Below are 13,978 nucleotides of genomic sequence, written 5' to 3' on the forward strand. Positions count from 1 at the left end.
TTATTTCATGTCTATTTGGAACATGTCATCCTGCAGCAGAATGGACAGTGTGTAACTCTGGTGCAAGGACAATGAAAGTGATTAGTTCATAGTTAAACATCTAGCAGTTTATATTTGTCTTTATCCAATGACATCAACTTTAAGAAAATTTAATATACCAGCCCCATCAAGGTAACTAGTCCATATACATGTTGACAAAGAAGATCTGATACATGTTTCTAACCAATGATATCTAAGATAGTTGCTAGAAGTAACATCATTAAAGAGCAATTTGATAATTACCCTCTGCAAAAATAGACCTTATTTTCAATATTTGTTTCCCACGAACCCTTCTAAGTTTTTTGCACTGGAAACTGACAACTTCTTCTCAGGGTGTGGAGAGCTACCAAAACATTCCGCTCCTTCTGCTTTTGTACCCATTACCTTCCATTACCTTCCATAAAACCAAATTCCTTTAAAGAAGGTGCTATCCTGTCAGCACATCTGTCTTGAGACAAGGCAGGAAGGACTGAGGGCGGAGGGTAGTTGTTCATTAATTGCATCATATTAAGCTTTCGGGCAGACAAGCACTTGAGACAACCAAAAGGTGAGGATTTAGAGGTTCTCCTTAGCCACATCCTCCCCCCCCCCTCTCAAATCAGTTGCAAAACTAGTAATGAGGGAACTGGCAGAAAAACAACAATAAAGATCCATGAAGTTGTGTTAACTTTCCATTTTTCCCACTGAGTTCCAGTTTTTAAAGGAATCTTAAATTTGATGTGGTTTGAAAATAGTTCCGCATTGAGGCTAAATAGGTATACCTATCTGTTTAGCCAATTTCAGTCTACTGAATTCAGTGAAATGAAAGTACCCTAAATAACATTTTTCTGGGTTACAGATCCTTCTACTTGGATTCTGAGGAAACGCAAATATTAAATTTTGGATACTAGCTTCAGAGGAGTGGTTGTGTCAGTCTATTGTGGCAAGAATAACAAGGAATCTTGTGACAATATTAATTCATTTTTATTCTAGCTTAATGAAAGTTTATGCCAAAATAAAAGCTTGTTAGTCTTTAAAGTACCATAAGACTCTTGCACAGTCAGAAAGAAGGAAAGAACATCCCCTGGCTACTTTATTATTAAATAGTCTCAAAACTGAAAGAACTTATGAAAGAAGGAAATCAGTTAAGAGAAACAACTGTTTATAAAAATGGATAATAGGTGATGCAAAACATTTGATAGGTAAAATTTATAAATTGTCATTGCAATTTGATTGTGAAACAGAACAAATTAAGCATTATATGATACATTGAGCTCAGAACTTTGGAGAAAATATAAGCATGAACCAATAGGAGGCAATTTGGGTTAATGAGCTGAAATTCACGAATTGTCAAATATTAAAAGAAAAATATAAAATATAAAATGTTTTTTTAGATGGTATACTTCACCCAGAGATATAGTGAGTTAGTTATAATGGTAAATTCTGGAAGTGTCAAGATATACATGCACCATCTTATTATACTTGTCAGAAAGCAAGGAAAAATTGTATTACAGTTCATGATGAGATGCAAACTCTACTGAAAATTAGATTTTTACTATGTCCAAAATATATATTAGTAAATATGGTACTAAGTAATATTATTTATTTATTTATTTATTTATTTATTTATTTATTTATTTATTATATTTCTATACCGCCCTCCCCGGAGGCTCAGGGCTGTTTACATTAAACTTATAAACAATACATGGAACATTAAAACATATAGTGAGCTTGTTAAATATGGTGACAGTTGCTAGGATTTTATATGCATCCAGATGGAAAAAAGAAACTTTACCAGATTGTATGTACTGTTCACATAAATTGATCAAATATCCAACAATGGCAAAACTTACATATTTGATACACAACAGATCAATATCAGACTTGAGAAGAAAATGAAGTCCAATCAGATTATATTGGTTAATAAAATAAGATGGAAAGAAATAACTGATTTATAGACTGTGTGTAAATATTGGAAATGATGTAGTATGACTTATGTCAATGGCATTTGCCAGAATAAGATATATATTTTTCTTTTTTAATGTGTTATATAATGGCAGCTTAGCACTTTTCATAATAGTAATTGTGTAATATGTGGTGTATTTTTTGAATAAATAAAATATATATTAAAGAAATACATACACAGTCTAGGTAATCAATTTTGACTTCTTGTTCAGTTGTTTGTCATGTATGAAACCTTTCACACATTTCAATCGTCCATGTTTTATTTATTCATTTAAATTATTTGTAGTCCATGTTTCTTGTGGAGACTCAAGTGGAATATTTTATTTTGCATTCAAATCCAGAGAAAATTTAGCTTCAGCTTTCAAATTATATGCAAGAAAAATCCTGCTGATACATGGAATCTTCACACAGACATGATCTGATACCAGACTGATGAATGCACTAGAAAATACTGGTACTAAGGAACTTAAAACTATAGACCTCATTATTTAAAATAGAATACTTTGTTACAAACTTGGAATATTTAATTGAATAGCCAACTGAAATGATGTATCAAGATCTGAAACTTCATACAACTTAATTCTCCAAAAATGGCACACAGGAATAAATAGTAGGAAAGATACACACAGTGATCACATCCAAGAATCAACCTATTGGCAAGAACTTCTACACATATATTACTCTAAATCTTTACATTTGAGTCATCCAACTTCCCCATGAAGACAACTGCTTTGAAATTACTCTAGGCTTCCTCTGTAAAGTATTGTAGCATGGGAAATGTGGTGGGGAGACATTCTAGAGGGGATTCAGTTTAGTGTTCACTCAGGCCTGGCCAGCACCTTGCATGGACTGAGCATATGCTGAATGTTCAGGTGAAATGTTCTCTGTAGGCCATAGACATAAAAAGATTCTCCCACAGCTAGACATATATTAAAAGTCTGGAAATCAGAGGAGTAGGCTCAGTATCTTTAGAGAAATTCTCTTACACATATGTAAAACCATCTGCAGACCACCTTAAGGAAGAAAAAAGTCACAACCACTCAGTTCTTACATTGTAGTCAAAGGGTTGAAACCTGCAAATTGTTTCTTGTGAAAATAGAGCCTTTCTTTAGATCAAGAAGCTTTGCTCTGACAGAAGAGGTGCCATCAGAGGAAGGTCCCTGGCATTAGATCAAGGATCCCAAACCTTCTTAATTCTGTGGACACCTTTGAAATTCTCTGGTGGGTTTAGCCACAAAATGGTTACCATAGGAAATTAAGCCAGCCACAAAATAACAGCCCTTATACATCATGATGCCTGTGCTATACTTGCACTGTCATTCACATTTTTAGTCACAAACCCTGCTGGGGAAAAGTCCCATCCCCCCCACCCACTTTTTAAAAACACTTGGTGGGGTATCAGGAAAAGTGTTGATGGGTGGTGTGGCACTAATAGTCACCATTTTGGGGATAATCTAGATTAGAGGTAGACTCTACCTCTGGGATCCAAACTGTGGCAATATTCATATAGCAGCTTCCTTTTCTGTCTTTTCAATATCTTAGTATTAGACCAAAAAGAATCATAGAGATGGAAGGGGCCATACAGGTCATCTAGTCCAAACCCCTGCTCAGTGCAGGATCAGCATAAGCATCCATGAAAAGTATCTGTCCAGCTGCTGCTTAAAGTCCTCCAGTGAGGGCTTGAATTGTACAAAAATGCTTATATTATTTCCCAATTATAAAAGCAACCCCACTTCTTGGAACTAGTACACTGAAATCACAAACTATATGATGCAAACTACATGGCATATGTATACTAGACTCATTCATGCCCCCCCATATACTTATACTGATAAGTGGAAAACCTACATAGTTGAAGGCCCTCCAAATGGATAGTGTTGTGTTTGCATATCTGCTGAGGACTGAGTTTGAGGTGAAGGCAGGATCCAATCAGACATACAGTTGACCAATTGGCAATAAAAAGGGCTGTTTGTACATGCAGTGTCCTGACTTCCTACGAACCCATGGATCTAACACATAGTAGTCATTTGTGTACATGTAAGACTGGGATGCCACTTTGTAGGGACACAGACTTTGTGATTTTAATAGTTGTAGAACAGACAGAATATCAACCTCTATGGCTTTTTTTTATCATTCCAACTCAATGGGGAAGTGTTACCTGTTTTCTGCCAGCCATTCAACTGTTAAAGACCAGGAGCCTTTTCCCCCTCCCAAAGATACATTCTTAAAATACGTCTCATGCAGAAAAACATTATAATGTCTGAAATGTTGTTAGTCATGGGAGAAAGAAAGATATTTTGAGTTGTAATGAAAGATTAGGAAAGTCATATTCACCACAAAGTGGAGCTCCAATATAATTGCATTACAACTGGCTTACACACATAAACACATGTGAAGGTCCTGAATCAGACCTTGGTCCATTAAGGTCTGTACTGTTTAGAAGAAGAAGAGTTGGTTCTTATATGCCACTTTTCCCTACCCGAAGGAGGCTCAAAGCAGCTTACAGTCGCCTTCCCATTCCTCTCCCCACTCAGGGAGAATTAATTTTTGGAGAATTAAGTTCCTCTCGCCTTCCCATTACTCAGGCTGGCAGCAGCTGTTCAGGGTCTCAAGCCCAGTCATGCCTTTTATATCCGTTGCTACCTGATTCTTTTGTCTGAAGATGCCAGGAATTGAACCTGGAACCTCTGGCATGCAAAGCAGAGGTTCTTCCACCAAGCCACAGCTGTAGCTATCAGAGAGTTCAGGACCAATTCAGAAGACCAAACTGAAACAGAAATACATGGGTGGAGCAGTCTGGGTTGCATTATAATGAAATGAGACTAGAGTTGCTGTACCAACAGGAGACTGTCATAAATAGGTTAGTGGGTGGTATCATAAACATTGAGCTATTGATTGTACTCAAGGTAAGCAAAAGCAATTCTGTAATAACTTTGCCACATGCTCTGCTTGCATTTCCACCATGCTCAGTGTGGTTTCGGGAATCTGATTCTATACAGACCTTGGCCATTAACCAAAGAACTGTGATCTGATGGGGGCAGCTCTGTTGCACATAAAAGGTTTCCCTTAACCAAAGCAAAGAAGCCATGAGGACATATAGAGTTCCTGACTGACAGCAGGATCCCCTTGCCTGTATGAAACTTGACATAATCATGATGTAGAAGCACAGTGAATCCCATTGAATTGAATGCAACATTCTCTTGGCATCTATTTTAAGATCTGGGGTTCAGCCTTATTGCTTTATTCCCAATGCAGTTGTGGTGAGTGAAGTAAGATTTTAAAAGTTCATAACAGTAATAGTCCTAGACTGAATTCTATGAATCTGAAAAAGATGTCCTGTTTAGTGCCTAAGGAGCCAGGCTAGATTACCATTAAAGCACTTATTTGGAAGTAAATCATATGGAGCTCAATAACATTTATTACTTTCAGTGATTTTCAGATTCAAGATTAACAGCACAATATTTACAATGTTTACAATATGACTTACTCCTGCATTAATGGAATGGCATTAATGGAATTTTAGGATTGCAGGTTATAGCTGAAGATTTAAGCCTATTTTTAATTACTTTGAAGAAGAAGAGTTGTTTTTTATACCCTGCTTTTCACTGGCTGAAGGAGTCTCAAAGTGGTTTACAATGGCCTTCCCTGCCTCTTTCCTCAACAGACACCCTGTGAGGTAGGTGAGGCTGAGAAAGCTCTGACAGGACTGCTAGGTCATGGCTGTGAGGAGCCCAAGATCACCCAGCTGGTTGCATATGGAGGAGCAGGGAACCATATCCAGCTCGCTAGATTAGAAGCCACCACTGCTAAGCACTACACCACACTGGCACTTTGTCATAAGCAACCAAATTACTTCAGTGATACAACTTCTAAGTGATCATTCCAGATGTCACCATATTTGTCTGTAACAGTAGAATGGCACTGTAAAGACTGGACTACCGTTTTTATTGTAAGTGAGGCACTCTAAGTTTATTAGCAAAAGACCTAACTGTATAAGCTATTTTGTGTGCGCTACTGAGCTTCCTAGGTTCACAATCCTGAGGTTTACTTGGTATTCCTCCACTTTCTGTATTTTGTTACTCCTAGAATGAATAACCTGCATCCTGTCATGCCTTCCTGCCCAAAGTGATGAAACTTCAAGCACATTAGTCATGACCAAAGTGTAATTCCGTAGAATGACTTCTCTGAATGTTGAAGAGTGACCAGTTCCTCACTACTTAGTAAACCTGCAGTTTACCTGATTCAGTCTCTGTGTAGATTTTATTACAGGGTGGCACCGATTCAGATGTTCAAACTGATCTACATTCTGTACTTTTTGCTCTTGCATTTTTCAAATGGAAAAAATGTCTATTGGGTCATGGATAAACAGCATCAAACAATGCATTTATTTGTTGGTTGGTTGGTTTGTTTATGCATGCTCATGATGGGCAACAAACTTTACCCCAAGAAACCTCCCACTAAAATCCAGCGCATATAAATTGATCCTACATATCCAGGTGGTGATACCCCCCCCACAAACCCCAACCAATCCAGAGAGAGGATGAGGACTAGCCAATTTCGCCTGGGGAGCAGCCCATAAATTTACACCAAAGACCTGGCAGAAGAGCTCTATTTTACAGGCCCTGCAAAAGTGTGACAGCTCTGCCAGGGCCCTCAGTTCTCCCAGGAGCTCATTCCACAAGGTTGAGGCCAGAACTGAAGAGGCCCTGGGCCTGGTTGAGGCCAGGCAAACTTCCCTCGGGCAAGGGATCTCCAACAGATTATCACCCACAGAGCAAAGGACCCTGTGGGGGGCATAAGGAGGCAAGCAATCCTCAGATAGGTTCCTCTCACTGTTAAATCTGTTTGAATTAAATCTAACAAGGTAACAAATCCCAAGCAATTCAGGAATATATTTTGTGCTCCTACTCATAGTTTTGCAGGAAAACTAGATCAAAAACCCAAAGAAGAAGCTTTCCCCTTCTAAAATGGAAAACTCATTACCTGTAAACAACAATAAGAGAGCTCCACATTAAGACTGTTCCTGAGATTATATAGCTGTCCTTGGCCTGCTGAGTAGTTCCGGTTCCTGTGAAACCAGGGGGTAAACTGCACCGAGCTTTTATTCCAACTCCAGATTGATTCAGTCCCTGCCATCTACACAGAATGTGATTTCTGTTTGGATTTTGGGTGATTTAAATTTTCCTTCTGCAGCAAGAAGGATTGATCCGGAGTGACCCTACCTTTATTGTGCGATATCTTAGAGTGCTTTTAACCCTCAATATTTTTCAAATCCGGATTGGGAAAGAAAGCTCTGTGGTAGAGAACCTCTGATAGGCCACACCTGGTCATGCGACAAGCTTGCCTTAAAGGAGAAGCCCCTAATTTCTCTCAACTTCTGTCAGTCCTGGATTTTTTCTCCCTTCTCTGCCTTCTTCGATCCTCTCTGCCCCCTCCCCCAAGAAAATAAAGAGGCTCCCTGCCTGGCTCCTCTTCCCCTTCAAGAAAAGAAAGAGGTTTGGCTCCCCCCCCCCCCGCCTTCTGAACTACCCTAACCACATGCAGAACACTTTCCTGTTTCAATGTGGGGGGGGGGGGGGGAGAGGAAGACCCGAGTTCAAAGCGATCTGAATTCAACAGGATTGACAATGGAATACACAAAGTAAGTGCAGACTCTGCCCAGGAGTCTCTGTGTACAGTGTGGTTTAGTTTTATTGGAAGAGCACTTCTGACTCTGGAAGGAAGCTTCAAGTCAAGTCCCCCACCTCTTTTGAGCCTGCTGGCTTCTGAGTTCTGATGCAGGGTGCTGAGTCCATGGCTGCCAGCCACAAGAAGTAGAGCCAACCACAACATGTCAGGGAATAATGAAGTTGTGCATGACTAAAATAGTAACTTTCCCACTTTTCAGGCAGAATATCTGTTTTAAAGGATGCATTTCAAAGTGTTTTCATTCATACACACAGCTTATCTTCTGTCATGAAATCAAGATCTTTGTGCTGTATTGACAGCCACTGCCAAATTATCATTTTTTAAAAAAAAAATCTGCACTCAATCAAATCTCTAATGGCTGATCAGAACCCTGCTGGCAAAAGCCTCACCTGGGCCCTCCCACTTAAAAAAAACACTTGGTAGATGTGGGGGCTCCCATGGGTACCGTTCTGAAGAACCCTGCTTTTGGTGGGACCAAGAAGGGTTCTGTAGGGCTTGCAAGATGGAACTGTTCCTCCAGGCCTATGGTTGAGGCTTAAACTAACATCTGAACTGTACTGATCTCCCTGTCAAAAAGCCTTCTAATTTACATCTCATCTAGGGTACATATGAGCTTCCCACTTTCTCTTGCCTCCTCTCCAGTGAATAGAAGAATTGGACAATTGATGGTTCGAATGTTTTAATAATTTAAATATTTTTTATTTAATTTTGTCAATATAGTCTATATCTTGATATAATTCTGCCCTGTCCACAAAGATAAGGTGGAGAACAAATGTAAGAAGCGTAATAAATAAATATTATCCTCGTAGAAGGTAAACTGAACAGTGTCATCCTAACAAAATTGGAGTCCAGTAGTACCTTTAAGACCAATGAAGTTTTATTCAAGGGATAAGTTTTTGTGAGGCCTTAAAGGTGCCATTGGACTCCAGCTTGGTTCTGCCGCTTCAGATCAATACAGCTACCCACCTGAATCTCTTGTTATCCTAAGCAGAGCTTATGCCCTGAACAAAACTTTGATGCTGCTTGACTCAAACTTTTGTTTGGGATGTAGCCAGTTATGGGAATCCTGTGCATGTTAAAAATAAGAATCAGGAGAAAGGTTATGGACCAAAACATCTTTTTTATATAGAAAAGTGTATAGCCTGTTTTCAACAGCACCAGCAAAGAGCTTTCCAGTGGGCAACCTGGCTTTGTACTCAAGAGACAAATAAGAAAAATGAAGAATGGATGCAAGAATTGAGCATGGATGCACCACAATGTGATGTAGGTGATCCCTCCATTCATGGGGAAGTGCTCCTGGCACTTAGGGAACTGGGCAAACATCTTGTGGCAGAAGAACAGGCCCGTTTCCCCCACTGCCCGCTAGCTTGTTGTGTCTCCCCCTCCACTAGGCCATAACAATGAAGCTTCGGGCAGACGGGGGTGGGGCGGGGCTCGGGCGGCGGGAAGACAGGCTTCCCTCACGTCCCCAGGCGGAGAGCCTGACTTCAGTGGCGGGAGGCGTTTATAGCCGCTGAGCAGGAGGAAGTTTTTGGCTGTAAACTGTCACGCCCCGCAGCCCCCGCTGAAAAGGCTGTGAAAATGGGGAGCGGGGTCGCCTTCCTTTCCTGGGAACCGAAGAGCAATTCAGAGTCCTCCGCCAGGGCCGGGAAGGGCGCGGCGCCTCCCCATCGAGGCGGAGGCGGGGGCGGCCTCGAGGAGCCCTTCCCAGGGCGCGGGTCCCAGCCGGGCGCGTTGTGTCCGCGGGTTCCGCGCTGTAAAGCCAGCAGGGAAGAGGCGGCCAGCAAAGCGCCCCCCCCGCCCCGGAGCCCACGTCTGTTCCCCCCCCCCCGCGGCTAATAGCTCTTTTTGCGGCGAGGGCGCCGTTTAACAAAACAAATATATGCTGCAAATGATCTTCACTGGCAGCAAAATACAACATCTCCCTTGGCAAGGAACATGGACGGGCAGGGCCTAGGGCAGGGGGCGCCGCGGCGGCGGCGGCAGCGGCGGGGGGGGATGGCACTTAAAAGCCAAGGGCGACCCGGACGGGCCATATGAATCCTGCCAAGAACTCTTACAGAGACGCTTCTTCAGGTGGGGCTCCCGTGTTAAGCAAGGACACGATCCGGCCACAGTTAAGCCTTTGGGTTTCAGTGGAAGGAGGCTGTGCATAGATCTCCCCGCTGGCACCAGCACGCTTCACAACCGCTTGCATCTGGGGAGCTCCTGCTACCCAGCCCTTCCGCTTTAGTAACTGCGTGCGGGCCGGTTTAAGACGTATGAGTAATACATACATTAGGCCGTTCGAGTGTTTTTAATTCATTTTATTTTTAACCCGCTCTGGAAGTGTCATTTATTGAATTATGTATAATGTCTGAAATATAAATAAGAGATTATTTAAATAAGAATTCCATTATAACCACACATGTCCGTATACTCTGTATAGGGTATGCATCTGTTCTGCTTACGGATTGTATTGTGTTTGTCACTTGGGACGTGTGAATAGATGCGTGTCTTTTACGAGCTCCTCCATCCCAATGGCCTCGTTTTTATCCCTTTGTGTGTAAAAGGACCGTGAGCACTGAGATCTGCATGTTGTTTCTTTCTTCCCCGATTTATTTGTTTCGCGACATCATGTCTAATGCCACTTTCCAAATTTGAGAAACGGGGCGTATTTTCAATCTCTCCTCGTTTCCTTTCCCCAGAGAGCTACTGGTGAACTGGATCTACTAGCAAAAGACCGAATTTACCCACAGTTATTGATTAGGCTTCCTAATAGTCATTTTCCAGCAAGGCTACGATCCTAATCCAATTTACTTGGATAGAATGGTGTAACTAGATTGGATCGAGATGCATTTGTATAGCTTTGTTTGGTTTCCGTGTTTGTATCCAAAATCAGCTACAAAGTTGAACTGGAAACCCCCGATGCTGCCGAAGGAAAGCAGGAAGGAAATGGAAAAGGAATTTGGGAGAAGCAAAATTTTATTCCAGGAAACGAACAATTATTTTACTTTGCTCGATGGTAGAATTAAGAATAAGTGATTTAAAAATGTAGACTGTAACCCTTAGCTAATGTATTCACTCCTAAACAAACACAATTGAATTCAATGGGATTTGCGTCCCAGTAATTAGTTTAGGATATCTTCCGCCTACGGTTTCGTCACTGTGTAAGAAAGATCCTTGAAGTTTTAAAACATTTGAAAGTAGTATTCTCTCTCCTCCTGGAGGGGGCTTGAGAATGGTCTAATTTGGCTCCACCGGACTTCCTCCTCTTGTCTCCTGATTGTAATCAAGGAGGAGGATCTAGATGCAGAACGCCGCACGAGCCAGATCCCAGGCACCACGTCCCCCCGGGGTTAAAGGTGCCCAGGGCTACCCCGCCTGGCACACAAGCACTCGCCTGTTGACACCGCGGATCACTCTGCTGGGCTGCGATCCACGGAGCGTTTGCACTGGAGCCTGAGTGTGTGTGTGTGTGTGTGGGGGTGTTGCTGTTATTACTTTATTTGGCCCCCTTGTCTAGGTGGGCGCGCCATCTCCGCCTCAGGGCCACTGTGTCGAATGCGGCTCATTCCCACCCTTTTGACTTTGCGCGCCAACCTTGCAGAGCTCCCTGGGACACGTGGGATTTGAATCAGGGGCCTTCCCTGCCCTCTCCCTTTCCCGGCGAGTTTGTCGCGGTCGACGGAGCTCTCTTTAAAAGGGGCGCAGGGGGAAGCTTCGCACTGCAGCCGCATTTCGTGCCTGCTGGGTGGAGAAAAGCCAGCCGGGACCAGGGTGAGGGGATTTATCCAGATCCGTCTGAGTTGGAACGACGGTGTCGCTGGCAAGTAAGCCATCTTCGGAACGCTCTGTCCTTCGCGTCATTATCTTCGGCCGCCGAAGGGACTCCTAACTTTTACCGGGCCAGCCAGACACAAAGCCATGGGAGCCTTGCGTCTCAGATTCAGATCTAAACTGGATTAGACCGCTAGAGTGATGGGAAGGAAATGGGCCGGAATCGGCTCCAATTCACACAAACTGTCTACGCGTCGGGAGTCTAGGAGGTACAACCTATACTTGCAGGGCAGGTGAATACCCCGCACACGCACACAGAGAGGTGGGGGGAGAGAATAGCCAGCTTCTCATTTGACCACCCAGCTTCTTTCGGCTGAACATTGTCCCTCCTAGGCGGGGGCGACGCGGGGGCGGATCGCCCCGCCCTCTTGGTCTGGGTAAGGGCGTCCCCTCTCGTTGCTGTGTAGATACCGGCTTGGCAAGGCAAGAGCAGTCTGACTCGCCTGCCTGCCCTTTCCCCGCACAACGCCTGGCGCACAGCTGCGATGCCCAGCCGAAGGAACAAGAGGGCAGCCGACTCTTCCAGAGGAGTCTCAGCAAGAGTCTGCAGACAAAGTCCCACGAGCTCATCGAAATGACATAGGTTCCCAATTTTTTTCGGGGGGGGGGGCTTGGTGAGATCAAGGGCGATGGTAAAAGAAACCCACCGAGAAAGACTTCTCCTCCCCCTCCTAATTAAAAGCTGTCCTCCATGGGTGAATTTTTTAAATGAGAGGCTTGATCCCATGTCCCAGCTTTGCCGTGGCCTGCTTCACTCTGGAGGGGTCCAGAAAGCCTTCTTTTGCAAAAGATTAGGCATGCAAGGTGTCACTGAAATAGGTTTGCAGCTCTGGCCTGGAGTTGCTACTTGTGCCACTGTTTGAATTCTAAGGATGACACTTCCAAAGATTTTTCAGAACTGTTAATTATTTTTCAACATGATGTCAGCCAGGCAGCTCTGGGTACACTTACAAAGGGAAACTGGGGAGCAGGCTGATCACTCACCTTGGGACTCCTTGGTGGTTTAAAATCCCCAGGAGGGGAGACTTTATTAACTTTCTATGGGAGTCTCTGGAGAGAGGAAGGGCCAGGGGGAGCAAGAAGTGACAATGGACAGGAAATTGTTCAGTGGGGCATCTTGGAACAATAACCATCTCGTTAAACAGGAGCAACACAAGAAGGAGGAAAGGACCTTTTAAAAGTGAATCAGGATTTCAAAATATTGAATGCTTTGTGCAGAACAATTTGGAGTAAGAAAAAAACACATACAAGAAGCCCCACCCAATTGTAAATACAATTAGAGTCACTGCTTGGTAAGCATGCATAGGACTTCAGACCGAACTGTTGCAAGAGTAGCCAGAAGAAAGTTGGGTTCAATGCAAAAGATAACACAGGATGACAGTTTTAGTACCACCCCATCATTAATCTGAAAATCCTGCCGGGTGTATGGAAGACAATCCCATGGAGGTATTAAATATTTTATTTAACATGAAAAGGTATTTTCTTTTAAAATCCTTTCTTTTATCTTTTACATGGCATGGAGATCGGCCTAGAACATCACTTTCCCCAGACCTCTGAGTTGAAGCAGGTGTTATGCGTTGGTGATAGTGTCCACTTGATCCAGGCACAAGAGCCTTTCATTGCAATTGGACAAAACTCTGCCAAGGATTGCCTGCAGAAGCTGGGAGGGCCACTTCAAGCATAGCTATAGCCTTCAAAGTGCTGCATGTGAAAAAAGGAAAGGCATTTGAGCAACTATGAACCCGGGAAAGTTTGAATGCTGGGGAATTACTGTAACATTTTCTGGGAGATAAAAGGATAAACATCCAACTGGAGATCCAAGTATTATTAATGCAAAATATCAGGCTTCATATGTAGGCTGTTCCACACACTGACTCAAGGGTTACAAACAGAGCTCCCTGCTTAGAGCAGAAAGTTTATCAGCTTATTTCTTGCCCACTTTTCAGCCCAAATTGGCTTTGGTGATTCTGGCTGTGGGTGAGAAGGGAGGTCCTTGATTCTGCTGAAGCCAAGGGAAAACTGCGCAGAGCATTCCCCATTCAAACCTTTTGCCTTAATGGGACTGAGATATAAAGTGTTCCTGTGGCCCCTTCACATTAACCTCACATTCCTGGGTTAAAACTGACCCAGGCTGGATGCAAGGAGGAGACATGTGGAAATACATTCCTTCCCAGGAACTGCTAGTCTAGAAGACACTGTTTTAGGTGCAAACCCATGGATTTCAGGGGAGAATTAGCCTAAACCCAGAATTCCGTAATCCTTAACCATATTTACTTGGGAATAAATCCCATTGAACTCAATGGGACTAATGTCCATTTAGGATTTTCAGTGTTTGATAGCATACTCAGGTTGGGCTGGGATTGACCCTGCAGCCCCCCAAATTAATTATTCTCCTAGCAGTTGGATTTTTTGATATGTTGTAGCATTATCTAAAAATAACCCCCAATAAATTGTGTTGGAACCCAAAAAATAATGATCCCTTTTTTCA

At 42.9% G+C, this 13,978-nt stretch overlaps 1 protein-coding gene across 1 annotated transcript in view; it reads left to right on the top strand.

The window, feature by feature from the left end:
• Nucleotides 1-6,188, top strand: part of LOC143842570 (uncharacterized) — a 108,167-nt gene extending 101,979 nt beyond the window's left edge. The window contains exon 13 of the mRNA XM_077347848.1: nt 6,070-6,188. Within this exon, the coding sequence (XP_077203963.1) occupies nt 6,070-6,078 (9 nt within the window). The 3' untranslated portion in view covers nt 6,079-6,188. The remainder of the gene's footprint in view (nt 1-6,069) is intronic.
• Nucleotides 6,189-13,978: the final 7,790 nt, after the last annotated feature.

Source organism: Paroedura picta, chromosome 1 (assembly GCF_049243985.1).
Source record: "Paroedura picta isolate Pp20150507F chromosome 1, Ppicta_v3.0, whole genome shotgun sequence".
In the NCBI taxonomy this organism is placed as follows: domain Eukaryota; kingdom Metazoa; phylum Chordata; class Lepidosauria; order Squamata; family Gekkonidae; genus Paroedura; species Paroedura picta.